General features: G+C 39.9%; 1 protein-coding gene across 4 annotated transcripts in view; it reads right to left on the minus strand.

Moving 5' to 3' along the window:
• OXNAD1 (oxidoreductase NAD binding domain containing 1) overlaps window positions 1-25,945 on the minus strand; it is a 49,679-nt gene that overhangs the window by 9,139 nt on the left and 14,595 nt on the right. For 2 of the 4 annotated variants that reach the window (XM_074195757.1, XM_074195758.1), the window contains 3 exons: window positions 20,650-20,935; window positions 18,890-18,996; window positions 6,862-7,003 (listed from right to left, as the gene is read on the minus strand). In XM_074195757.1, the coding sequence (XP_074051858.1) occupies window positions 6,862-7,003; window positions 18,890-18,996; window positions 20,650-20,808 (408 nt within the window). In that variant the 5' untranslated portion in view covers window positions 20,809-20,935. The remainder of the gene's footprint in view (window positions 1-6,861; window positions 7,004-18,889; window positions 18,997-20,649; window positions 20,936-25,945) is intronic. The other 2 variants (XM_074195756.1, XM_074195755.1) reach the window with 1 other exon arrangement.

Below are 25,945 nucleotides of genomic sequence, written 5' to 3' on the forward strand. Positions count from 1 at the left end.
TTAAAAATCCCAAATTAAATATCAAATTGGAAATTCTGAAAATCAAAGAAGAAACTAATAAAACTGAAAGCCATTTAACTAATAAATAAAACTAGAAGCTGGTTTATTAAAAAATAAATTGGGGCAGCTAAGTGGCGTAGTGGATAAAGCACTGGCCCTGGAGTCATGAGTACCTGGGTTCAAATCCGGCATCAGATACTTATTACCTAGCTGTGTGGCCTTGGCAAGCCACTTAACCCCGTTTGCCTTACCAAAAAAAACCCACCTAAATTAATTAATTAGTTAATTATTAGTTGATTTGTTTAAACTCGATTAAAAAAAGTCCAATTACTAATATCAAAAATGAAAGTGAAGAGGAAGTTGTTGGAAGCTATTTTGCCCAATTATAATCCAATAACTTTTGACAATCTAAATATAATAAATGAGTATCTACCAAAATATCAATTATTCACATTAACCGAAGAAATAAAACACTTAAAATAACTCCATCACAGAAAAAAGAAATTAAGCAAACTATCAATGAACTTAAAAAATTCCCAGAACCACTGGATTCTAACAAATTCTAACAAACAATTAATGAAGAATTACTTCCAATACTATATAAAGTATTTGGAGAAAGTAGGAGTCCTACTAAATTCCTTTTATGACACAAATATAGTGTTGATAAGTAGGTCTAAACAACGAGTCAAAAATGAAATTTATAAATGAATCTCCTTAATGAATATTTTAACAAATTTTAAATAAAATACTAACAAAAAGATCAGACACTTTATGACCAAGTGGTATTTATGTCAGGAATGAAGGGCTGGTTCAATATTAGGAAAACTGTCAGCATAATCGACCATATCAATAACAAAATCAAAAATACAGCATCCATTCCTATTAAAAACATTAGAGAGTTAAGGAATAAAGGGAAAATTCCTTAAGCTAGAAGTCTTAACAATACAATTAGAGTCATTAGCACCACTATTATTTAATATTGTACCAAAAAAGATAGCCATAGCAATAAAAGAAAAAGAAATTAAAGGAATAAGAATAGGCAATGAGGAAACCAAATTATCACTCTTTGCAGATGATATGATGGTATATTTGGAAAATCCTAAGAGAATTAACTAAAAAACTATTTGAAATCATTAACAACTTTAACCAAGTTAAAGGATACAAAATAAAACCACACAAATTATCAGCTTTTCCATGTATTGCCAACTAAGTGTAGCAGCAAGAAGCAGAAAGAGAAATTCCATTTAAAATAACTGTAGGCAATATAAAATACTGGGGAGTCTACCTGCCAAGACAAACCCTATTAGATTTAAGTTAGGGTTCATTAAGATGAGAGAAATTTGGAAAGAATCTAAGAAAATGATGAAGCATTAGAAACATGAGAGAAAATGAACAGAATTAAGTATAATGCCTATAAAAAAGGCAAAGAATACCAACTATATTCTATACAGAGGATATTATATAAAGAACATAGCAGTTTCTCACTTTGGACAAAGAAATTAACTGAAAGATGGAATCAGATTAAGCATAACTGACTGGGCTGCAAATTGATATACTAGGTACTTTAAAAATTTCTTTCCTTAGAGATTAAAAACACACATAAAACAACAACTTGAATGGATTAAGAAGAGATTTTAAGTATAGATCTGCCAGAAGCAAAGGAAAGGAGTGGATGATCTTTCAAAATCCCATTCATCCCTTCATGAACCTGAGACTAATCCTGAAACTATAGGATTATTCTTCAATGGTCAGTCAGTCTTTGCTATCAAGTCTTAATTTAGCTGCATTTCCAACACAGGGGACGTACAGAAGGAAATGTGCATGGAGTTAGTGGGGTCATCTTCTAATTTCTAGCATCAGAGAGAATCAGCTGTTACTACCTTTGTCTACTGACAAAGATAAAAAACTACCAGGAATGGAATCAGGGAACTATAAATGAAACAGCTTAAAGGGCACTGCTTTTAATTATGGTCAAAATATCTAATTTATGAATAGATTTCATATTTGTAAAGAAAAGGACTTTCAAGAGCACCTAGGGCGGGCATAGAAAAAAGAGGAAAGCTATGCAGACCACTCCACTGTGATAGTGGCTAATAAACCCCACTGATAAAACAAATGAAGATGCTTGCTCCATGTCTCACTTCTCTAACAGCCCACAGCTTCTGCTGTCCCTTCAAAAAGCCAGATACGACCCAAAAGGAGACCACTGCGTCACTAGAGAGGGGCTTTTGGCTGCGGGCAGCTGCCTGCAATGAGTGTGGACACCCAAGCCAGGAGAGCTGGAACAGAATCTTCAGGAATAAGTTACCTCACTGACACACTGCAGAGGTCCAAGACCAGGAGGGGGGGGTTGGGGGCAGTACCAGGCTCCCCTCCCCTGTGAGGTAACAGCAACAGGAGATGCTCTGGCCTTGGGCGGGGGGCTTGGCAAAACCAATGCCACGTGCTTGCCCACCTGTTTATCAACGGGCATCTGACTATGATCACCTTAGAAGACCTTGCTGTCATATTTTAATGAAGAAGGTGGCAGGGAAGAAGCTCCACCCAGGAGAGGAAAGGAAAACCACCTGACCTCATGAGAAGTCCAAGGAATGCAGACAGACCAAGTCATGCTGAAAAGCAGACCCCAAGTGGGGGGGCGGGATTATGGCAGAACAAAATTTAGAATGAAAAACTTGTTGGGCTACTACAAACCAGTTTCTTGATGGAGAAAACTGTGAGGACTCAGCTGCTGGAGAACCCCAGCAGACATCAGCATCTGACTTCCAGCTCCTCATGAGCAGGGCCCCACCACTGTGAGACTGTTAGAACGGATCCCTGACAAATAACTGACCTTGTCCATTTGAGGAGACACATGGTTTCAGAGAGCAAGTTGCCTTCATCTTTCCATCTAGTAATATCCAGTGGTTGGAGTGAGCAGCCATAAGATGGAACCTGGACAGCTGGTCAGGCTGAGCAACAAGTACTGGACATAACCAAGGGGTGCCCCTGGCGACTTGCCAAAGGCCTCTGGTTTATGTCTAAGTCTGGTCCATCCAAACATAGGATGAAAGCTCCAAAGTGGGCAGGGGCCTTCAAATCCAAGCCCCTCCAAGCCCCTCCAAGCCCCTCCAAGCTGGTTGGTAGCTAATCCAGGATTCAATCTTAGGTCCTCTATCTCCCAAGTTCATTTCTCCTTGAATGCTGCCTGCTAGGATTTCCTGGTTCTTCCTTCCCCTGGCACGCCTGGACCTGTCCCCATTTCCCCCCAGTCCCTGCTTCTCCCCAGCCAGTCTATGTGACAGGTGGTAGGGACAGGCTGCAGGCAAGGAATCCTCACAACTGTTCTCTGGGTCCCAGCACTTGAATCCCTTGGCAGACCTCCACGAACACTAACGGGGATGGGTGACTTTGAAATTACCTATGTAGTTTAAAGCACAGTAGTTCTATGGAGTTTAAAAACACAGAAATGTGTGTAGTACAGTGGGGGTGGTCTTGTATATGGGGGGGGGTAGGAGGGAAAGGCATCAAAGGCAGCTTTTTTATTCCCTGGTTTTCTCCCTTATGAGAAAGGAAAACCTTGAAAAGGACCTACATTCCTTAGAAAACCCCCAAATCACCAATGAAGGAAATAATAAGAAACAACAGGTGGCTATGAAAAGGAAAGTGGGTGGGCCAATCCTAGGAGTTCCAGGCAACTAGAAAATCTGCAGGACTGAGAATGACCCCCAAGAGACATCACCAGAAAACTAGATTCAGGCCTGGCTCCTTTCCCCCATTGCCCTGCAATGGCCCCTCTCTCCATCCTGTTCACTTAAAGGGCCGACCTTACTGGAATGCCCACCCCAGTGATCACTGCTAGTGGCTCTGAGCTCAAAGGGTCCCATAGATTCCCATGGCCAGGAGGGGCAGAAAAGACATCCCTGATCCCACTGATGCAGCAACTGAGGGGGCTCCTGGACTCTCAAGCTGGAACCAGGGACCCATTCTTGCACAGGGTGATTTGAGTTTTCTGATACATAATACATTAGAGATTAAAGAGTCTTTCTGTGGCCCAATAACCTAACCACAATTTTAAAAAACATGGTTTCTGTGGGAAAATGAATTCCAAGTGTCAATCTATAAAATTCAATTTGTTCAATAGACTAGGACCTCTTTATATTTAAATATCTCATAGTTACAATACATACAGGTAATCCAGAATAACCAGCAAATGGGGTGCTCAGATTAAATGACTATTTGGGTAACAGCTACCATATTACTTATTTTTTAAAAAGACATTGGATTGTAGTCCAATATGCTTTGACACTAAGCTTGTACTGAGCAGAATCTTTCTAGGTTAATGTGTTATCACAAAGGTGTTTCAGGATCTTAAGGTGATGTGGAAAATGAGCTTTCCTATGAACATGGATTAACACTGCAGAAGAATACAAAAATGGAGATAAGAGCTGACTGAATGCTAGATGAACAGAAGCTGATTGCAGCTATTTTCATATTCAAGGCAGTGACCCCAGAATGAGAGACCAGACACTGGTCCTATCTCTACCAACTTTGAATATTTTGGAAAAGAGGAATTATATGCCAGATGTGGACAATAACAGTGCAATCCACAAGACAAAAAGAGGTTAAAATCCTTGTAAATGAACTCTGGAGAATACTAATCCTTAAAGAGCTCATTCAGCAACACCCTTCCCCCATGCTCCCCCTTCCCCCCAGCCCACCTTGCCGCCTCTCAGCATACCCCACCCCACAACAAGTGGAGACACATAATGAGAGGAAGGGGAGAAGGAGAGGAATCAAAGCTTCTCCCCCATCTAGCTCAGAGATCCCCAAAGATGCAGAGATTTTGTCTGGAAAGTCTTCCTGAACATTGTAAAAAAATCAGCAGATGCTCAAATAGCTTGGCCAGAGAAGGACAAGGGACAAGGAGGAACTGAGAGAGGGGGATAAGAATGAGGGGCTGAATCAGATCTGAACCTCAGCTGGGGCTAGTTCTATGTCCCAGAGACCAAGACTGTGGAGGACGGAAGAGGCGCAAAATACTCTGCAGCTCAGTCCTGGGAGGGGAGGCAAGAAAGGGTAAATACAGATCAAAGAAAAAATGGATTAAAAACTTCAGGGGGAAGAAATCTCACTAAAAACAGAGAGCACCAGTAGATAAATCAATCGAGAGTATCCCAAACCTAGAAGAAAAGATGAGTATTAAACCCTCAATTGCATCATGAATATTTGAACACAAAGAAAAGTGAACCATAACTAATGAAACAAAGAATTCCAAGAGAGTATGGAGCAAGAAATTCCAAGAAAATCCAAAAGGAGAAATGAAATCCATAAGAAATTAGGAATTAATATTTATCTGTTCTCAGTGCATTATTTGCTCAATTAGCAAATTAGGAAAAAATTGGATCTACAATCGCCAAAGAAGCAAAAAGAAATAAAAAAAAGGGAGGGAGGGGGAATTCACAGAAATGAACACAAAATGGTAAAGTGGAGGAAAATCTGATGAAGAAAAAGGAAATGGCAAAACCATGAAAAGAACATGATTTCTAAAAGTCCAAATTATTTTCCTTGAAGACAGGATATCAAAAGACAAATGAAGGATCACAAGTGTCCCAGAAGAATACAACACATTTAGGTAGGAGGGCTCAGTAGATAGTGCATCAGCCCTGCTTATTAGCTGTGTGGTTCTGGGCAAGTCACTTAACTTCATGGTCTCATTAAAAAAAAAAAAAGGGTAGGAATAAAACTGCCCCAAATTTTAAAATGCAGGAAACAAGACATCCATTGAAATAATCCACGGGGGGCAGCTAGGTGGCGTAGTGGATAAAGCACCAGCCCTGGAATCAGGAGTACCTGGGTTCAAATCTGGTCTCAGACACTTAATAATTACCTAGGTGTGTGGCCTTGGGCAAGCCACTTAACCCTGTTTGTCTCACAAAAAAAAAAAACCAAAAAAAAAAAAGAAATAATCCACGGACTGTGAAACCCTACACTTTAAACTCTAAGACAAAAGGCTGCTACATTTAATAATTCCAAAAACAAATTCTGGAAGGGGTCCTGGATAAAGACCTTCAAATAAAGGAAAGAAAAAGAAATTAATACAAGGTTATTCTGTGTGCACTAGCAATTGCAGAAGGGAGTGGAAGAATATATTTCAAAAATCCAAGAAGCTTAAACTGCAACCCAAATATTAAATTTCTCCAAGTTTAAAGGGTTTTTTTTTCCTTAAGGAAAAAGACCTCCAAGGTAAAACAGTTTATAAAAGAGTTAAAAAAAATCTACACTCAAATAAAGATACAAGGAAATTGTAAAGAAAAAAGGCAAATGAAGGTAGAGGAGGAGAAGAAATGAAGGCTCAAGTGGACTGTACCAAAAGTTATAGCATGGAGGGGGCATAAATGGAAACAAAGGAGGTAGAGGACAAAAGGGAATGGGTAATTTACCCTTATTAAGCCCCAATTTGGAACATAGGTTAATTTCTACCATGGGGCACTGCTTCCATCCCATTACTTCCCTGGTGAGTTGATACTTCTAAGAATAAGATACCCTAGAGAAAAGGAACCATGGGGCAAAATCTACAGAAGCAATATCCAGAAAAATTGGTTAGAAGGCTTTCAGAAGTTTTAATGCAATAAAGAATACAAAGCAATTGAAAGACAAATCAGTAAGAATCTAGAACATAGCTGAGGATACAATTCCAGAACTGAAGGAAGAGACAAGCCTTAATAAAAAGATCAGGCTTCTTAGAAAAGATGCAGAAAAATGTATGAAACTTAACCAAACACACTAATGATGAATTCTTCCTTGAAGTCTAGATTTCTTGAGTGGATAAAGGGAACCATTTCTAAATCCTCCAGGGCAGACAGGTTCACAACGTCCTACCTTGGTGTGGACCCAGAGAGAGGGAGGATGGTTGGTAGATTTCACGGCCAACTCCAAAGCACTTTCTTGTTTCAACAGGCTCGGGCTTGAACAAATTGAGAATCCACCAACCACGGGAACACCAGGAATAAAGAAATCAACCCTAAAGTGGAAAAGCAAATAAAATGCATAATTTCAGTTTTTTTTAAAAAAGGCAGTTATTTGGCAGTATTTGCTATAACCAAGTGCCTGACATAACATTCTTGAAATATCTAGTTTTTCCTCTCCTCTCAATTCCATATTCTACACAATCTTTCCTCCTTCACTCTAAGGCTATACATTCCCCCCACTCCCACATTTCAAAACTAAATATGATATTGAGCATAATTCTCAGAATATTCTGACCAACTGAGACAAACCTTTTCAAAACACTAAGGGAAAAAAATTATTAGCATCAAAAACTGCCAAATCCTGATCCCCCCCTGCCCCCCCGCCACGTAAAGTAACCATAACCTCCACATCATCTGTTTCTGGGGCTGGCACGTCCCTTTGTGGGTGATTTTTAAAGGCCCTTAGGCTGGGGCCCATTTGGAGGGCTAATCTCAGACTCGATTTCTCACTCTGTTGTTGTCCTTTGGTAAATAAATCTCCCTATTGTAGGTCATAAAATGGTGGTGGAACGGCCTGTCCATTCTCTGGTTAAAGGGCCAGTTTTATCCCCTGCCCTGCAGCGCCCTCTGCTGACCAGAAGCTCTCAGAGGCTTCCCAGGCCAGCCTGGGCCAGCACACAGGCTTTAAAGACAGGGTCTCTGTGCTTGATTTATGGCCCACAAATGACAAAAGAGCCTTTCTGAACCAGGACTCTTGGGCTCAGATGAAAAAAACATCCACTTGCAGAAATGATTCTCACCACAGGGTCCAGAGGCCTCCAATCAAGGACGAGTGGAAGTGGAGGGGGCCAAAAGGACCTGCCTATTTGAATGAAATGTGCTGCCTGGGGCCAGCTCTGAACCACAAAAAAAGGAGCAAACTTTTACTTTTGTCCCATCTTCCAAATGGTCCCTAGTTACAGACCTCAGGTTTAGTCTATTAATGCTATATAAATGATAGCATCACTCAATTAGCTGGCTTGTCAAGGGGGACCTGGGAACTAAGCACCCCAAACTAGCCAATGGACAAATACACTCTGAATTCTAAGCAACTGACTCACATGAACTTTGGGAGAAATAATGCATTGAGAGATCAGGGTCTGTCCTCCATTAGGGTGAGTAATACAATGACCACTCAACAAGTCCAGGAGAGCCCAAGATCTCAGCAGGAAGTCAAAAAAGGCCTTGGAGAGGAGAGATTGGGTCTACAAGAATGGGTCCATTTTCTGTTGTTAGGAGAATACGACTTCCCCCCACTCCCTCTCCCCCCTTCTTCTACACACACACACACACACACACACACACACACACACACACACACACACACACACACACACTTTTCCTGCTTCCATACCTGAGACAAACTGCATACTCATGTGACCACGGTCCTTCTCTGTAAAAAGGAAATGTTCAGACTAGGCTGGTCTGGCCAGGCTGGATGGCCACCCTGAGTTTTCTTCCTGCTCTAGATCTGACTCAGTCATCCCCTCTTTTAAATGGTAGTGGGTAAGTGACTTCTCTAAAAGACCTAACTTTCTGGAGCCTCAAATGTAAAACACACATCTCACCTTCTCAGTGTCACTGAGGGGGATGCCAAGAGGACCAAATAAGGCCAAAATGCCAGAGGAGCATCATCACCATTAGCAGGAGTTCCCCTCCCGCTGCTGGGTAGAACTTTCATGTTCAAGGGAGAGAAGGCGAGTCAGAGATATTCACTGTTTTGAGTTTAGCCGCTCACTCTGGCCAATAAGCACATAAGCAATTCCCTGAACACAGTCAGCACTTCATCAATAGTTGCTGCTGCTAATGACAATGAGGACAACAAAGGAAGGTCCACAATCACCAGGTGAATGGTGCCCTGCTGCTCAAAGACATGGCCTCTGCCAGGGCCCTGGTCCTGCAAGCCTCCATTTCTCATTCTCTCCTGGCCATCTGTCTGATGTCCCCCTCTTCCTGAGGACAACACGGCCAGCCTCCCAATGACCTCAAGGAATCATCTGACTGGGTCGTCTCCAGTGCTGCACCTCAGACTTGTCAATTCTACATCTACAATCTCTGCCATGTGACTCGAACTCTCCTTCAGGTGGTCATTATTTTTCTCTGTAATACTGTGACAGTCTCTTACTTGGCAGCCCCCACCCTTCACTCTGGTCAGAATTATCTTTGAACCCAGATCTGATTTGTCAGTTATGCAAAAAAAAATCTTCAGTGGATCCCTACGGATGACAGGAAGAACCAAATAGAATGGCAGGGGTCCCGCAAACCCCACATTTGCTCTTCTGCCCCTGTGCATCCAAAGGAGCTCCTGTTCTTTAAAATTAGGAGAGTTTGCAATGAGGTGGCCTTTTCCCTAAAGTTGTCTACCTCCTTTACATACACTGTCCCATGTGGTAGGTAGGGCAGGTGAGATGATTTTTTTGGAGCTCATAGTAACCTCAATGTACCTCGTGGAGGCAGGCAGAAAGAGATGACTTCAACAGTTTTGAAGATGAGAAAAGCTCAGAAAGGTCACATGGAGTCTGAAGGAGGACCAGGGTCCTGGGTCCAGCTTAATCTCATGCTGCTGCCTCCTTCTCCTCTGCCTCTTCTCTCCCTGTCTCATCCTCCTTTGTTGCTGCCAGGTTTGCCTTGTAGCTCAGTAATGCCCACACTTATTTCTTAAATTAACTTGCATGCTTCTGGAAGACCCAGTCTCTACTGCTGAGCACAGGACAGAAATCTTGGAAAAAATGCTGGCTAAAGTCAATCTGTAATATAGGTCACATTAACAATTCACCCAACTTGAGCCCTGTACACTTGTGGCTTGACATCCCAGGCAGACCTAAGTTATCACAGGGCATCTGATGCGTCGTTTTAATGATTAAAATCAGAAAACTCCAAAATGATGGGAGAGTCAGCATGCTGGACTCAATCACTCCTCAGACATTTATTAGGTACATGACTTTAGCCAAGTCCCTTACCCTGTGTGTCTCAGTTTCTTCATCTGTAAAGTAGGGGTGGGCTCCAAAGCCTCTGAGGTTCCTATGTCCTGTTTAAACAAACATCCTAAAGTTCATACATTTCCATGAGCATTAGTCAGTGTGGTACAGTGGAAGCAGCACTGACCCTTGAGTCAGAGGTTCTGCATTCAAATCCTGCCTCGGCATAACCTAAGTCAAGCTGCTCATTTCCATTAAGGTTGGGGTAAAAGCTAACACTTCTCCAGACTATCACTGCACTTTAGGAGCTTCTCTTCACACATCCTTTCAAAAACCACTGCAAGCAGCGGATCTTAACAGACTTTTGATGTTTAAGAAGGGCCAAACTAGCTCAGTCACACCTATTGAGTAAGAGGAGTGGACACTATCACTGACAGTCCAAAAAAAGTGGCCACAACTATAAAGTAATTAGAGTTGTCAAAATATACTGATAGTGGCAGGAATCCATAAAGACTCATAAGGTGATGGCTTTAAAGAGAATTTAAAAAAAACCCAAATCCAATCTCTTATGATGAGGTTTGTCCTTCATTCTTGTAGAAGACCACAACATCACAGATGTGATGTTATGGCAAGCACAAGAATTAGATTTGGGCAAGGAGGTGCTGTGCCAGAGCCATCTGGGGTACAGTGGCCAGATAGGAATCAAGACGACTGCTGGAAGTGAGGCAGTCGGTGTGAAGTGACTTGTCCAAAGTCATACAATTAGTGACTGTCAAGTGTCTGAGGCTGGATCCTGACTCCAAGGCCAGTCCTCTATCCACTGAGCTACTTAGCTGCCCTTATTTACTTCTAGTTCCAACATAAATGATGAGTGGGGAAAAAGAATGGAGAGTTCTTTGCTTCTAAAAAACACATGTGTCATAAATGTTCATGATTCATAATATCGACAAAACGGTCAAATTCATTGCCAATTCATATTTCTCTCCCAGAAATTCACTTACATTCAGTATATGAGTGTGAGAATGCCAGATAATGTATGTCAACACCATTACAAGTATCCTTTAGCTAATGAGAATATGAATGGGAATTTTATTTCTGTAAAACAACAATGATATAGTAGCCCTTTTTCCTGCTCAGATAAATAGACTCAGTAAATATTTACAAATTCAAAGTCAAACAGCCTGACCATGACATCAGTGAAACCAATACGCATGTGTTTTTTCCTTAGGAAAGTGGTCTGGTTGGCAGAAAGTCTGGGGAGACTACTGAAATGCTGCTGCCATATAAAGCCGACTATAGGACAGCAGTCCCATAGAAGGAAAATCTGCAGAGTTATTATAATTCAATCTACTCTTCCCAGTGTAATAACTGTTGAACAATTCTTGAAGGGTAAATATATTTTCTAATCCCCCCCCCCGAAACAGCCGCCAAGAATTTATTATGTATCACTGAACATGTGCAAAGATTACAGTAAATTGCTTCAGAAACGCAAATTATTGCAATCAGCAGCTTGTTTTCTATTTCTAAATTCAAAGGCAACTATTTAACATGAGTGCCAAACTCTTACTATTCTCACATATCTCCAAGTTCCACAGAACTGATTTTCAAATGGACCAGACCAAAAGAAGCCTGGGAAATTCAATCTAGGTTGACGAGACAAAAAATGTTTCAAAATTAACACAATCTAAAAACTGACCACCCTCACTAAAAAACTACCCTATAGCTCATCCACCCCCCCCACCCCCACCCTGGAACCTATGAAGATCCAAACTTCTCTAGTTACAGATCAACCAGAATTGGAGTGCCATAGGGCCCTGTAAGGGTATAGCATGACAGCTATTGAGGGAGGAGGCCACTGGTGTGCAGATTATCCTTAGTTCTAGATGGAATCCCATGAAAACACACACTGAGAATTTGCTCTGCCTATGCTCTGATGACCTGAGAAGCACCAAGGACATGGAGGACAACTCATTAAACTCAGCTTAGACAAAATAAAAAGGTCAGAGGGTTTGCTCTTTGCTGCCAAGTGGCTGAAGGTAAACTCGCCCATTTGATGTAAAGATTGCTAACTTCTGAGAACAGTCCCCTGCCCAGTGACACACACGGTTTTACTCCAGACTAAATGACCACCCTGAATTCTGCTGGCAGCTCTCTGAATGGAGCTGGTGCCGAGAAGAAAGCTGGCGGTTGCTTCAAGATGTGACGTAGTGGCCAGGTCAGCCTGGGCAGGTCACTGCCTCCCCAGCAAGTGAAATCTCACAGAGAAGGCACTGATCTATAAGCATGGAGGGGATTCCTTTTCCAGGGACTCCCAATATTGGTACATCTGTGAGTTCAGGGCCACCTCAGCCCTGCTTTTGTCATTTAGCCCTATGAGATCCACAGGGGATGCCAGCAAAAGAACAAAGGACCCAGAAACCTAGGTTGGGCAAAATAAGAGGTCTGAAAGCAACCCCCACCGACTCCGTGAATTTACGCTCCCACAAGTGGTCTATCAGCATCTAAAATCTATACAACAGGGTGGACAGGAAGGTGGCAGCTTTCAGATAGGGTAGAAGATGCAAAACTCTCCAGTTCCCTTGAGGGGTGAAGCAGGGTTGTGGTCTAATGCAGTAAACCCTAAACACTGGGGAGTCATGCTGCCCTTATTAAATTTGGCAGCTTAGAGACAAAGTCCCCTAAGAGGAGGATCTCAGATGGCCTTAGTGATGGTTCCTGACTTGGGATTCACGATCAGGAAATAAGAGAGTTCCCCAAGGACACTTAAGTCTACCCTCGAAATTGAGAGATGAGTAAACTGTACTGTAGTGTCTTTGCCAAGAAAATCCCAAGTCAGGAAAAAGAGGCATATTTAATGAAAAAGAGAACTTCTAAAATTTCCTGATAAAAAGACCAGAATGGAACAGAGAATTCAATCCTCAAATATAAGACCCAAGAGAGGTCTAAAAAGCTAAATGGAAAAGGGGGGAAAACCCCCAAAACAAATGTTAGTTAAGAACATTAAGCTGTATACAACCCTACCAGGGAGGATAACACATGCAAGTAACTCTTGAGAATTGTTATTTCTCTTAGGATAGTTAAAGGTTGAATACAGCTGAAGAGACTGTACTTAAGAGGATTGGGGCATGGTTGGTTCTTGTCCTTCTATTGAAGAAAATGAAAATGATATCACTATGTTTGAGACAAATTATAGGGTGTCTGTGGCTTTTGACTGTAGCTAATCAGACCAATATGAATTCAGAATGCTTTAACACAGGTTGAGCACAAATAGTCCAGGTGAAAAGTTGGGGTATTTGCTTTGAACTTATGTGAACTTACATTTCCTTTGATCTACTTTAATTCTATCTTGCTCATAGAGCTTAGCACTTTCTCTGATGAGGGCATCCAGAGCTGGGTGGTCCTGTGCCAGTGTCTCCCCTACTTTATAGTCAACTGCAAAGTTCTTGAGAGACCTTCAGAGAGTCCCAGGACTTTGAGTGTTTACATTTCTAAATTTTAATAAATCAGGAGTGACTTTATGAGATATTTAAAGGTTTATATAATACAACAGGGGCAGAGAGTGGGAAAGAACTTAGAAGGGTTGGACATAAAGAGTAATCTAATTTTAATCCATACTTTGATTAAAGAGGGTTTAATACCATGGAACTGAAGGAGGGGAGCGTGGGAAAGAGTATGCTTGGGGGGGGGGGGGGAGTACAAATAGTTCATGGAATGATTTGGCTTTGCATGATGCTTTGACTCATGAGGACTGCATATCCATGGAAAGTACTTGAAAAAGGGGTAAAGTATAAAGTGATTATAATTTTGTTTTTTGGTTTTTGCAAGGCAATGGGGTTAAGTGGCTTGCCCAAGGCCACACAGCTAGGTAATTAGTATGTCTGAGGCCAGATTTGAACCCAAATGCTCCTGACTCCAGGGCCAGTATGCTCTATCCACTACACCACCTAGCTGCCCCTAAAGTGATTATAATTTGATGTGATTCCTGACTTTTGGGAAGTGTATTTCTAAACAAGAAGAGGGGAGGGTACTTAGTGACTATGAGGCAATGACACTTATCAATCCTATTCAGTAGATTTGGCCCAGAGAAGGAATAACATACATTCCCAGTTGGGTTTAAAATCCCCCAGTGGGGAGGGAGGGAAGGAAAAGAAAAGGAAAGAAGGATCTGATAAAAGGGAAGGATAGGTACAAGTGAAAGAAAACTTAAACTTGAAATTTAAAAGTCAAAGGCTTTGGAAAGGGAGCAAAACATTGGTGAGGAAGACTAAGGAAAAAGAAAAGCACAAAAGGGGAAAGATAAACATGAAGGGAAATAAAGAATTAGTAAGCTTAACTATAAAAGTGAACGGGATGAACTCTCCCATAAAATGAAAACAGATAGCATAATGAATTAAAAACCAGAATCTTACACTATGTGGTTTACAAGAAACACATTTGAAGCAGAGAGATACACACAGGGCAAAGGTAAAAGGCTGGAGCAAAATATATTATACTTCACCCTGATCTCAGATAAAGCAAAAGCAAAATTAGATCTCATTTAAAAGGGATAAAGGGAACTACATCATCTTAAAAGGCACCACAGGCAATGAAGTTATATCATTATTAAACATATATGCACCAAGTGATATAGCATCCAAATCCTTAGAGAAGAAGCTAAATGAATTACAAGGAGATATAGACAGAAAAACTCTATGGGGAACCTCAATCTCTCTCTCTCTCTCTCTCTAAGAACTAGATAAATCGAACCACAAAATAAACAAAAAGGAAGTTAAAAGGTGAATAAAATCTTAGAAAACTTAGAATACAATACAAATGGTACCAGCTTCTGGAAAAAAACTGAATGGGGATAGAATAGAATATACCTTTTTCTCCATAGTACATAGAACCTGTACCAAAATTGACCATATACTATGGCATTAAAAACCTTACAATCAAATTCAGAAAGGCAGAAGTAATAAATGTATACCTTTCAGATCATGGTGCAATAAAAATTAAATAAAGGACCATGAAAAGATAAACCAAATACTAATTGGAAGCTAAATAACTTAATTTTGAAGAACGAGTGAATCAAATCAAAGAAATAATCATTTCATTCAAGAAAATGGTAACAATGAGACATCACACCAAAATTTATGGGATGCCAAAATTTTATATCTTTAAATGCTAATGTGAATAAAACAGAGAAAGAGGAGATCAATGAAGAAGATATCAAAGCTAGAAAAAGAACAAATTAAAGATCCCCAATTAAATACCAAATTAGAAATCCTGAAAATCAAGGGAGATTAAGGAAATTGAAAGCAAGAAAACTTTTGACCTAATAAAACTAAGAGTTAGTTTTATGGAAAAAACAATAAAATAGGTAAACCTTTGGTTAATCTGATTAAAAAATTAAGGAAGAAAACTAATAAGGAGAAAATTAAAGAGATAATTCAAAGCTATTTTGCCCAACTATATGCTAATAAATTTGATAACTTGAGTGAAATACAAACTATCCAGATTAACAGAAGAGGAAATAAAATACTTAACTCTATTTCAGAAAAAGAAATCTCCAGGTCCAAATGGATTTACAAGTGAATCCTACCAAACATTTAAGGAATACTTAACTCCAATTCTACATAAATTATTTTTAAAAATAGAAGTTGTTCTGCCAAATTCTTTTTATGATACCAATAGAGTGCTGATCCCTAAACCAAGGGAAAAAAATTACTGACAAATCTCCCTAATGAATACTGAAGCAAAAATCTTAAATAAAATTTTTGCAGAGATTACAGCAAGTTATTATTAGAATAATACACCATGATCAGACAGGATTTATACCAGGTAGGCAGGGATGGTTCAATATTAGGAAAACACTCAACATAATTGAACATATCAATAACAAAACCAATTATATGATTATCTCAATAGCTACTGAAAAAGCCTTTGATAAAATACAACATCCATCCCTATTATAAACACTAGAGAGTATAGGAATAAATGAGCTTTCCTTAAAATAATAAGTGTCTAATTAAGTACCTAAAACATCAACAAATATATGTAATGGAGATAAAACTAGGAGCATTTCCAATAAGATGAGGGGTGAAACAAGGATGTCCATTATCACCTTTACTATTCAATATAATTTTAGAAATGTTAGCTTTACGACTTCTTTGATGGACTTATGATAAAGAATGCAATCAATCCTAAAGCCAGAGCTGATGGTATCTGAAAATAAAGACTGAAACACATTTTTTCCCCCTCTTTATTTTTCTTGAGGTTTCTCTATCTTTGTGGGGGAAGGGAGGATTATATTCACTTTTATAACAAGACTATTGTAGCAATATAAATAAATAAATGTTAGCTTTAGCAATAAAAGAAAAAGAAATTGAAGGAATTAAAATTGTCAGTGGGGAAACAAAACTTTCATTCTTTACAGATGATGTGTTGGTATACTTAACAGAACCTTAGAAAATTATGTAAAAAATTACTTGAAAAAAATTAACAAATTCAGCAAAGTAGCAGGATAATAAAATAAACCCACATAAATCATCAGCATTTCTATATGACCAACAAAGCCCAAAATCAAGACATAGAAAGAGAAATTCTACTTAAAGTAACTGTGGACAACATTAAATACTTGGCAATCTACCTCCCAAGACAAACCCAGAAAGTGTATGAACACAATTACAAAGCACTTTTCATACAAATAAAGTCAGATCTAAATAATTGGAAAAATGTTAATTGTTCATGGTTAGGTTGAGCTAATGTAATAAAAATGACAATCCTACCCAAAGTAAATTACAGTGCCATACCAAACTAACAAATAACTATTTTACTGAGCTAGAAAAAATAGTAACAAAATTCATGTGGAGGAACAAAAGGTCAAGAACATCAAGAGAACAGATAAAAAAATGTAAAGGAAGGCTGCCTTGTTCTAAAGCAGAAGTCACCAAAACTGCCTGGTACTGGTTAAGTAGTAGAGTAGTGGAGCAGTGGATTAGGATAGGTTCAAAAGAAACAGTAGTAAATCACCATAGTAATCATACTGTTTGATAATCTCCAAAGACATAAAAACTCACTATTTGACAAAAATTGTTGGGAAAACTGAAAAGAGTATGGCAAAAACTAGGCACAGACCTACATCTCACATCCTACAGTAAAATTAGGTCAAAATGGATACAGGATTTAGACATAAAGGGCAATAAAAATAGATCAATTAACAGATCAAGAAATCCTCTGTGGGATATATGGAAAGGGGAGAAATTTATGACCAAACAAGAAATTGAGTACATCATAAATGACAAAATGAATGATTTTGACAATATTAAATTAAAAAGTTTTTGCACTAATAAAACTGATGCAGTCAAGATTAGAAGGAAACAATCTTGCTGCTAATGGTCGCATTTCTAAAATATAGAGAATCGAATCAAATTACATATGTGTGTGTGTGTGTGTGTGTGTGTGTATAAAATGTATAAAAGGTTATATGTCATTCCCCAATTGATAAATGGGCAAATGATATAAACAGGCAGTTTTCAATTAGTTATATGAAAAAATGCTCCAAATCATTACTGACTAGAGAAATGCAAATTAAAACTACAAAGAGGTACTACCTCACATCTATCAGATTGGCTAAGAAGATAAAAAAGGGAGAATGATCAATGTTGGAGAGGCTGTGAGAGGATCGGGACATTAATGCAGTGGGTGAAGTTGTGAACTGATCCAACCATTCAGGAGAGCAATATGGAATTATGCCCAAAGAGCAAGAACACTGATCATACCCTTAGGCCCAGCAATACTAATACTAGGACTATATCCAGAAGAAACCATAAAAAATGGGGAAAATCCCACATTTCCAAAATATTCATAGTAGTGCTTTTATAGTGGCAAAGAACTGGAAATTGAGGGGATATCCATCCCTTGAGGAACTGCTGAACAAGTTATGATATGAATGTTATGGAGTACTACTACTCTATAAGAAACTGTTGAATTCTAGAGAAGCATGGAACAAATTACAGGAATTGATGCTGAGTACACATTAACAACAAAATGCGAATTGATCATCTTTGATGGAGGCAGCTCCTCACAGCAATTCAGAGAGCTAGGACAACCCTGTGAAACCTGTTATGGACAATGCTATCCAAAACTACATTCACTTTTTCTTTCTTGAAAAGCAATGGGGTTAAATGACTTACCCAAGGTGATACAACTAGGTAATTACTAAGGGTCTAAAACCAGATTTGAACTCAGGTCTTCCTGACGCCAGGGCCAGTGCTCTATCCACTATGCCACCTAGCGGCTCCTTATATTCACTTATTAAAAGTTTCTCTTATGTTTTTCTTTCCTATCTCATGGTTTTCTTTTTCTCTTAGTCCTAATTCCTCATACAAAAAATGACTTATCTTATGAACATGTTAAACACAAATGTGTACGTGCAAGGTTCACCAGATTGTTTCACCAATGAAGGGGATGGGGGTGGGAAGGGAGGGTAGAAGGAAATTACGTAACATAAATATGCCTATATGTGTGGATGAATTTTCTTAACAGGTAATTGGAAAAATAAAATATCAATTGGAAAAAACTTAAAAAGTTAATCTCACTAATTATTTTAAGTCAGAAAAATGGACATCTTAAAAGTGGACATCCTCTGCTTAAGTCGTGGGGCTGAAAGTTATCATCATAAAAAATCAAGCAAATGTAGTACATTAGAGTGGCTCCTGAGTTGGCCTGCCCCAGATAGAAGACCTGGGGTCAGACCTTGGACACATGCAGACTGAGTGACTCTGGACAAGTCTCTTCACCTCTCAGACCACAAACTGTAGAGAAGCTGCCAATGAACGTGAATAAGAGAACCTTAGCATGGGGCTGTTTCCTACAGCCACAAAATCAAACCTGGATCCCCACCTGCCAAAAATGATTAATTGCACAAGCAATGCCAGAAATCTGCCCCTCCATGGAATATGTTAAGAAATAAAAAAATTAAAAGGAAAAAAAACAACTTACCATTGACCAGCTTTGAAAGTAAAATTTTTATCAGTGATTAGCAAACGGAGCCTTCGGACACTTTTTGATTCGTCAATAATACCACACACTTTAGCGGGAGATATAACCTAAAACAGGAAAAAATGTGCTGTGATTGTTATATTTATAGACTACCTACAAAAACTCCCAGTCATAGGCAGAGCACTACAGAGTATGTTAACTTTGAAAATTCAATGTGACTGTTCCTCGAAGATCATTCCACAGAAGCAAAACCAAAGAAAAATGATCACACAATTCGTCTCTAAAGAAAATACAGAAAGTCTTTTGGGAGGCAAATTATCAGACTGACTTAATTTGATTGTGATTCATCCTTCTAACACCTAATGACCACTATATTTTCAAACTCTAACTAATATATATCTGATGCCTAGGAATGATTTTTTTTTGTTTGTTTTTTTAGATTTTTGCAAGGCAAATGGGGTTAAGTGGCTTGCCCAAGGCCACACAGCTAGGTAATTATTAAGTGTCTGAGAGAGGATTTGAACCCAGGTACTCCTGACTCCAAGGCTGGTGCTTTATCCACTACGCCACCTAGTCTCCCCTGGGAATGATTTTCTAAATCCTAGACTGGTCTAGGAGGGTGTTTACCATCTCTCTGGTGAGTGACTCGGCCTCTGGATAGCTCTTTCAGCTCCTGCCATCCATCTAACTGGCATCTAGGTGGCACAGTGAACAGAGCACTGGCCTTGGGAGTCAGGAGTTTGAATCCAGCCTGAAATATATGACTCTTACTAGCTATGTGACCTTGGGCTATGTGACTTAACCCTCTGCCTTGCATCCAGGACCACCTTCAGTTGTCATGCTTCATATCTGGTCACTAGATCCAGATGGCCCTGAAGGAGAAAGTGAGCCTGGTGACTTAGCACAGCACTCAAATCTAATTTATTTGCTTGTCATGGTATCACCTCCCTGAAGTAAGGACAAACATTATAACTGGCATCTCCAACATCTAGCACATTGGCTGGCACACAACAGGCAGTTCATAAATGTTAACTGGATTAGACTGATGTGTCCTCATTAGTACTTCCAGCAAAAAAGGGGCCAAAAGGATGGTGGGTCATGTTGAAATGATCCAGTTTTGTCCCTGGAATCAACAGTTTTGTGGATGGGGAAGGAGGTCTTCCTCCCAAGGTCAGTGATAAGAGGACTCCTCCATTGTCTTCCACACAGTCCAAGGTCAGGAATCGCTTCTGAATTATTATTGATGTTGTGCAGCCTTGCCTGGGAGATCTCAAGGAGGGATCACTACACCTGGCAGGGCAGCCTCTTTCCCTCAAAATTTGTTCTGACCACTAGAAATCTCTGCTTCCCTCAGAGCCCCAGTACTTCCCTGCAGTTTTCACCTTTTATCAATGGCTCTGCCCACTGAAACCACACAAAACTGCTCTAATGAGGCCCCTAGGTGCCCATTTGCTCCTACCCTCCTGATCTAATTGCTCCTTTCCTCTCATCATGTACAACTTGTCAATACAAGGAAGAATGAAGTCGAAGGACAGAAAGTCTTTCAGCCTGTTTAAGTTTACTTCTACCCTCATGCAAGTATAGATGATTCTTAATTTTAAAAATATGTTCCAAAATTCACTTGAAGGCTATGATTTGACATTTTGCCACCCAATTATCAATGCTGGCTTACTTTACCCATGGTCCATACTCCTTGCCTATGGCTCTCTCAATCTTGACCTCTAAGGATTTCACACTGGATCCAAGCTCTTGACACTCACTCTTTCCTGGGTCATTCCTGGGAGAATGCATGTTGTGGGTTTTTCTCTGGAGCTTCCTCCTAACCCCTTCATGTGGATATCTCTCTTCTGTGGCCCCTTTAATTTGGGCATCACTTTAGACTCTGCTTTTGGGCCTCTTCTCTCATGATGTGACTTCATCTAGTTCCAAATAACTCTCCAGACTACCTTCACAATCCTGATCTTTCACCCCACCTCCAGATGGCCGCCTTCACCAGCCTCCTGCTGGTCTTTTCCACTCCTTTGTTTCTGGAACCTGAATCTGAAACTTAATACAATTAAAAATTCAGCATGGTCGCCTAATTCCAAAGTATCAAAGTTGTCTCTGATTCCCCTCTCCTTTCAACCTTCAAAGCCAAGGAGCTGCAGAGACTTGCCATTTCCTCCTATAAAATGTCTCTCCTTTTCCATTCTCACTGTACTCACCCTAACTGGGATTATGGCCTTTGCTGATAATTATGACTAAATCTCACTAGCTCTCAATCTCTGCCTTAACTAATTCATAAGATTAATCTGCTTAAACCACCTCACACTTCTCAGACTGGCCAATATGACCAGAAAGGACAATGATCAATATTGGAAGGGATGTGGGAAATCTGGGACACTAAAACATTATTGGTGGAGCTGTGAACTCATCCAACCTTTCTAGAGAGCAGTTTGGAATTATGCCCAAAGGGCAACAAAAATGTGCATACCCTTTGGGCCAGCAATACCACCACTGGGTCTATACCCTGAAGAGATGATGAAAAAGGGTAAAAACATCACTTATACAAAAATATTCATAGCAACCTTGTTTGTGGTGGCAGAGAATTGGAAATCAAGTAAATGTCCTTCAATTGGGGAATGGCTTAGCAAACCATGGTATATGTATGTCATGGAACACTATTGCTCTATTAGAAACTAGGATGGATGGGAATTCAGAGAAGCCTGGAAGGATTTGCATAAACTGATGCTGAGCAAAATGAGCAGAACCAGAAGAACACTGTCCACCCTAACAGCAACATGGGGGCGATGATCTCACTAGTTCCATCAGTGCAACAATCAAGGACAATTTTGGGCTATCTGCAATGGAGAATACTGTCTGTATCTACATAAAGAACCATGGAGTTTGAACAAAGTCCAAGGACTATTTCCTTTAATTTAGGAAAAAAACTGCTATCTTGTCTGATCTTGCTATCTCTTATACTTTATGTTTCTTCCTTAAGGATGTGATTTTCTATCTCATCACATTCTCATCACATTAGAGCATCGTATACCATAAAAACAATGGTAAAGACTAACAGACTGCCTTCTGGGGGGGGGGGGGAAGCAAATTAAGGGAAAAGTTGTACAACTTTAAATAAAATCTTTCTTAAAAAAAAAAAGATTAATCTGCTTAAAATCCCAATCTGATCAAGGCATACTAATTCAAGCTTTGCATCATCTGGTCACAATGCACACAGCTCCCAGTAAGAGCAGGAAAACCTGAGCTCGACTCAAGATTCCTCAACTGCAAAATGGGGAGAATGATAGTATGGACCTCCATAGATGTCATGAGGACCAAAGGAGATGCTACCTGTCAAGTACCTAGCACATAATACCAACTTATTAGCTGCCCCTCAGGACCTTCCTCCAAGTGCTCTCATTATCTCTATGCTCACCAATATATCCAACACAGAAAGTGACCAACACATATAAGCTGAATGAAAACTGTACTAAAAATCCCTTGAAACTTAGTTCCTAGAAGAAAAAGAAGTAGCAGAGATAGAAGATCATCCTCATTTTGAGGAGTAAAGAAAACTGAATTATTAAAAATATTTGACAACTCAGGGAATACGGTGGCTCTGACCCTGGAGTCAGGAGGACCTGAGTTCAAAACCCACCTCAGACACTTAAAACTTACTTAGCTGTGTGACCCTGGGCAAGTCACTTAACCTCACTGCCTGCAAAAACAAAACAAAACAAAACAAAACAAAAAAACAGAACATGAGCCCAAATAATGATGATAAGAATTGCTCCACTGGCAGCAGTTCCTGGCCTCTTCTTGAAGCACAACTGAGTGACGTTTTCCAGCCGAAAGTATAAAGGATTAGGTCTTTATTATATTCTACCTGGACATAATTTGCTTGACCATCCTTCTAATTAATAAGCAAAGTAAATCAAATCAATACAGATAATTCTAGTCCAATTGTTTTCTATGATCTATAATCTACATCCTCCTTTAATTGCTTCTTTGTTTTGTTTGGAAAAGCAAACTTTTTGATGAAGAAACAACTCAGTTTTGAAGTTTGAGCTTATTTTCATGCTTAATGATCAAAAGATCTAGAAACTGAGGCTTTTACCAGACATGCTCTAACACATGGCAAGAAATTAATTTCTTCATTAAATAATATTTAAACCCTTCTGCTATACAGTAAAACAATGACTTTGCCAACTTATTCTAATATACAGACTTGAAAATAGATTTTTAAAAGCCTTAGCATTATAAGGATTAGGAGGGCGGAGCCAAGATGGCAGTATGAGGACAGGATTTTCCAGAAGTTCTCTTCCAAAATATTCCAAAAACCTTAAAATTGTGACTCTAAATTTTAGAGAGGCAGAAACCATAGAAAGACCCAGTGAAACAATTCTTCAGCAGAAGGTAACTTGAAGATCCATGGGAAAGTTCTGTTCTACCAGGATCAGAAGGCGAGATAGCGCAGCCAGGGTTGTGCCATGTGCCAGAGTGAACAAGCTCCAGTTTTACAGGAACGGCCTGCACGGCACCTGGGTCCTTGGAAGATCAGCGGGAAACCTCTGCCAGAGCGAGCGCAGAACCCAGGCCAGCATGGCCCTCAGTGCAGCTGCAATCCAGGAAATGGAAACAGGCCCTCAGAGTTGCCCAGCAGCTACTTCCAGACCCTTCAGTCCATGGAAGGTAAGTGGGTAGGGGGAGACTGTTGAGGCCACTCCAGTGTTGCTGGAGCAGGACTCTGGCTTCATCATATTCAGTCCCTGGTCACAGTCTGGGACCTCCCACTGCCATAGACCTTCCTCACAGCTCCAGAGTAGAAGGGAGTGCCTGTGGTCATTCACAGACCAGAGCACAGGCCAGGAGAGCAGTCAGAGCCTCTCCTAAGACCTTGGAGGAACTGAGGTCCTCATGGGGTGCCCCAATAACACTCATAAGTTTGGGAAGCACCTCAAAACCAGGGCACAAATTGGGGAAATGAGTAAACAGAAAAAAAAGAATCCAACCACAGACAATTACTTTGGTCCCATGGTGGATCAAAATATACACTCAGAAGATGAAAAAGTCCAAGCTTCTCTATCCAAAGCCTACAAGAAAAATAGGAATTGGCTCAGGCTATGGAAGAACTCAGAAAAGATTTTGAAAATCAAGTAAGAGAAGTAGAAGAAAAACTGGGAAGAGAGATGAAAGTGATGAAGGAAAATCATGAAAACCAAGTCAGAAGTTTGAACAAGGAGATACAAAAAATTGCTGAAGCAAATAACATGTTAAGAACAAGTTTAGGGGGAGGCTAGGTGGTGCAGTGGATAGAGCACAGGCCCTGGAGTCAGGAGGACCTGAGTTCAAATTCAGTTCAAATTACCTAGCTGAGTGGCCTTGGGCAAGCCACTTAACCCCATTGTCTTGCAAAAAAAAAACACCTTAAATTAAAAAAAGAACAAGTTTAGGTCAAATGGAAAAAGCAATCCAAAAAGTTAATGAGATAATTTGGAAATTATTAGGCTACTTGAAAGTAATGATTAGGAAAAAAGCTTTGACTATATTTTTAAAGAATTTCTCCAGGAAAATTACCCTGATTTCCTAGAAGCCAGGGGTAAACTAGAAATTGAGGAAATCCACCTTCACCTCCTTAAAGAGGTATCTCCCCCCCCAAAAAAAACCTCCCACGATTATAGAGAAGTTCCAGAACTCTCAAGTCAAAGAGAAAATATTACAAGTAGTCAGAAAGAAACAATTCTAATATCATGAAGCTACAGTCAGGATCACACAGGTTTTGGCAGCACCTACATTAAGGGTTCATAGGGCTGGGAATACAATATTCCAGAAAGTAAAAACTTGTATTACAAACCAAGAATCAATTCCCCACCAAAGCTGAACATCCTCTTTCAGGAGAAAAGATGAACATTCAATGAAATAGGGGGATTTCAAACTTTCCTATTGAAACAACCAGAGCTGAACAGAAAGTTTGATCTTCAAGTTCAGGACTCAGGTGAAGCATAGAGAGGGAGGATGAGAAGGGTAAATTATAAGGGACTTAATAATGATGATGATGGACTGCATGTATTCCTGCATGGGAAGATAATACTGATGACTCAAATGAACCTTCTCAATTAATAGAGCAGTTAGAAGGAGTATAAATATATATGGCACAAGAGGGAGCTGAATATAAAGGTATAAAATAGTATAAAGATGGAGTCAATGGGTAAGAAAGGAATGTACTGGGGGAAAAGGAATGGAGAGGTGGAATGGGAGAAGATAATTCATATAAAAGAGGCAAGAAAAAGCTTTTGCAATAAAGTGAAAAGGGGGGAAGGTGAGGGGGAATGAGTAAGCCTTCATTCTCATTGCAAACGGCTCAGAGAGGAAACAAGCTATACATTTAATAGGGTATAGAAATCTATCTTACCCTAGAAGAAAAAGGAGAAGAGGATAAAGAAAGAGGACGGAGGAGACAAGGGGGGTGAAAGTGATAGAGGAGGGGACAGATCATGAGAGAGGGTAGTCAGATATAGCACCCTTTTGGTTTTTTTTGCAAAGAGGTGGGATAGGGTGGCCTGCCCAGGACTACAAGCCTGGGTGGTTGCTGGAGGTCTGGGGTAGGATTTAGGCTCGGGTCCTCCTGGCTCTAGGGTCAGTGCTCTGTCCACTGTGGACACTCGCCTGCCCTTAGAACACTTTTGCGGAGTGACAAAGTGAAAGGAGTGAGAAAACAGAATAAATGGGAAAGGGGAGGAATGGAAGGAGAGAAATACAGTCAGCAATAGCAACTGTGGGAAAAAATATGGAAGCAACTTCTCTGATGGATCATGATAAAGAATGCAATCCAACCAGAGACAGAGCTGCTGGTATCTGATTACAGACTGAAAATACAATTTTTTTCGTCTTTCTTTAATTTTATTTTTTTAAGGTTCTTCTATTTTTGTGGGGCAAGGGGGGGGTTATGCTTACTCTTAGAACAAGACTATTACAGTAATGTGTAAATAAATAAAAACAATATAATTTTACTAATTAAAGAAGTTTTACACAGATGATTTTGAAGTTACTATTGATCTGACAATCTCTAAATAG

This window comes from Macrotis lagotis, chromosome 7, assembly GCF_037893015.1.
Source record: "Macrotis lagotis isolate mMagLag1 chromosome 7, bilby.v1.9.chrom.fasta, whole genome shotgun sequence".
In the NCBI taxonomy this organism is placed as follows: domain Eukaryota; kingdom Metazoa; phylum Chordata; class Mammalia; order Peramelemorphia; family Peramelidae; genus Macrotis; species Macrotis lagotis.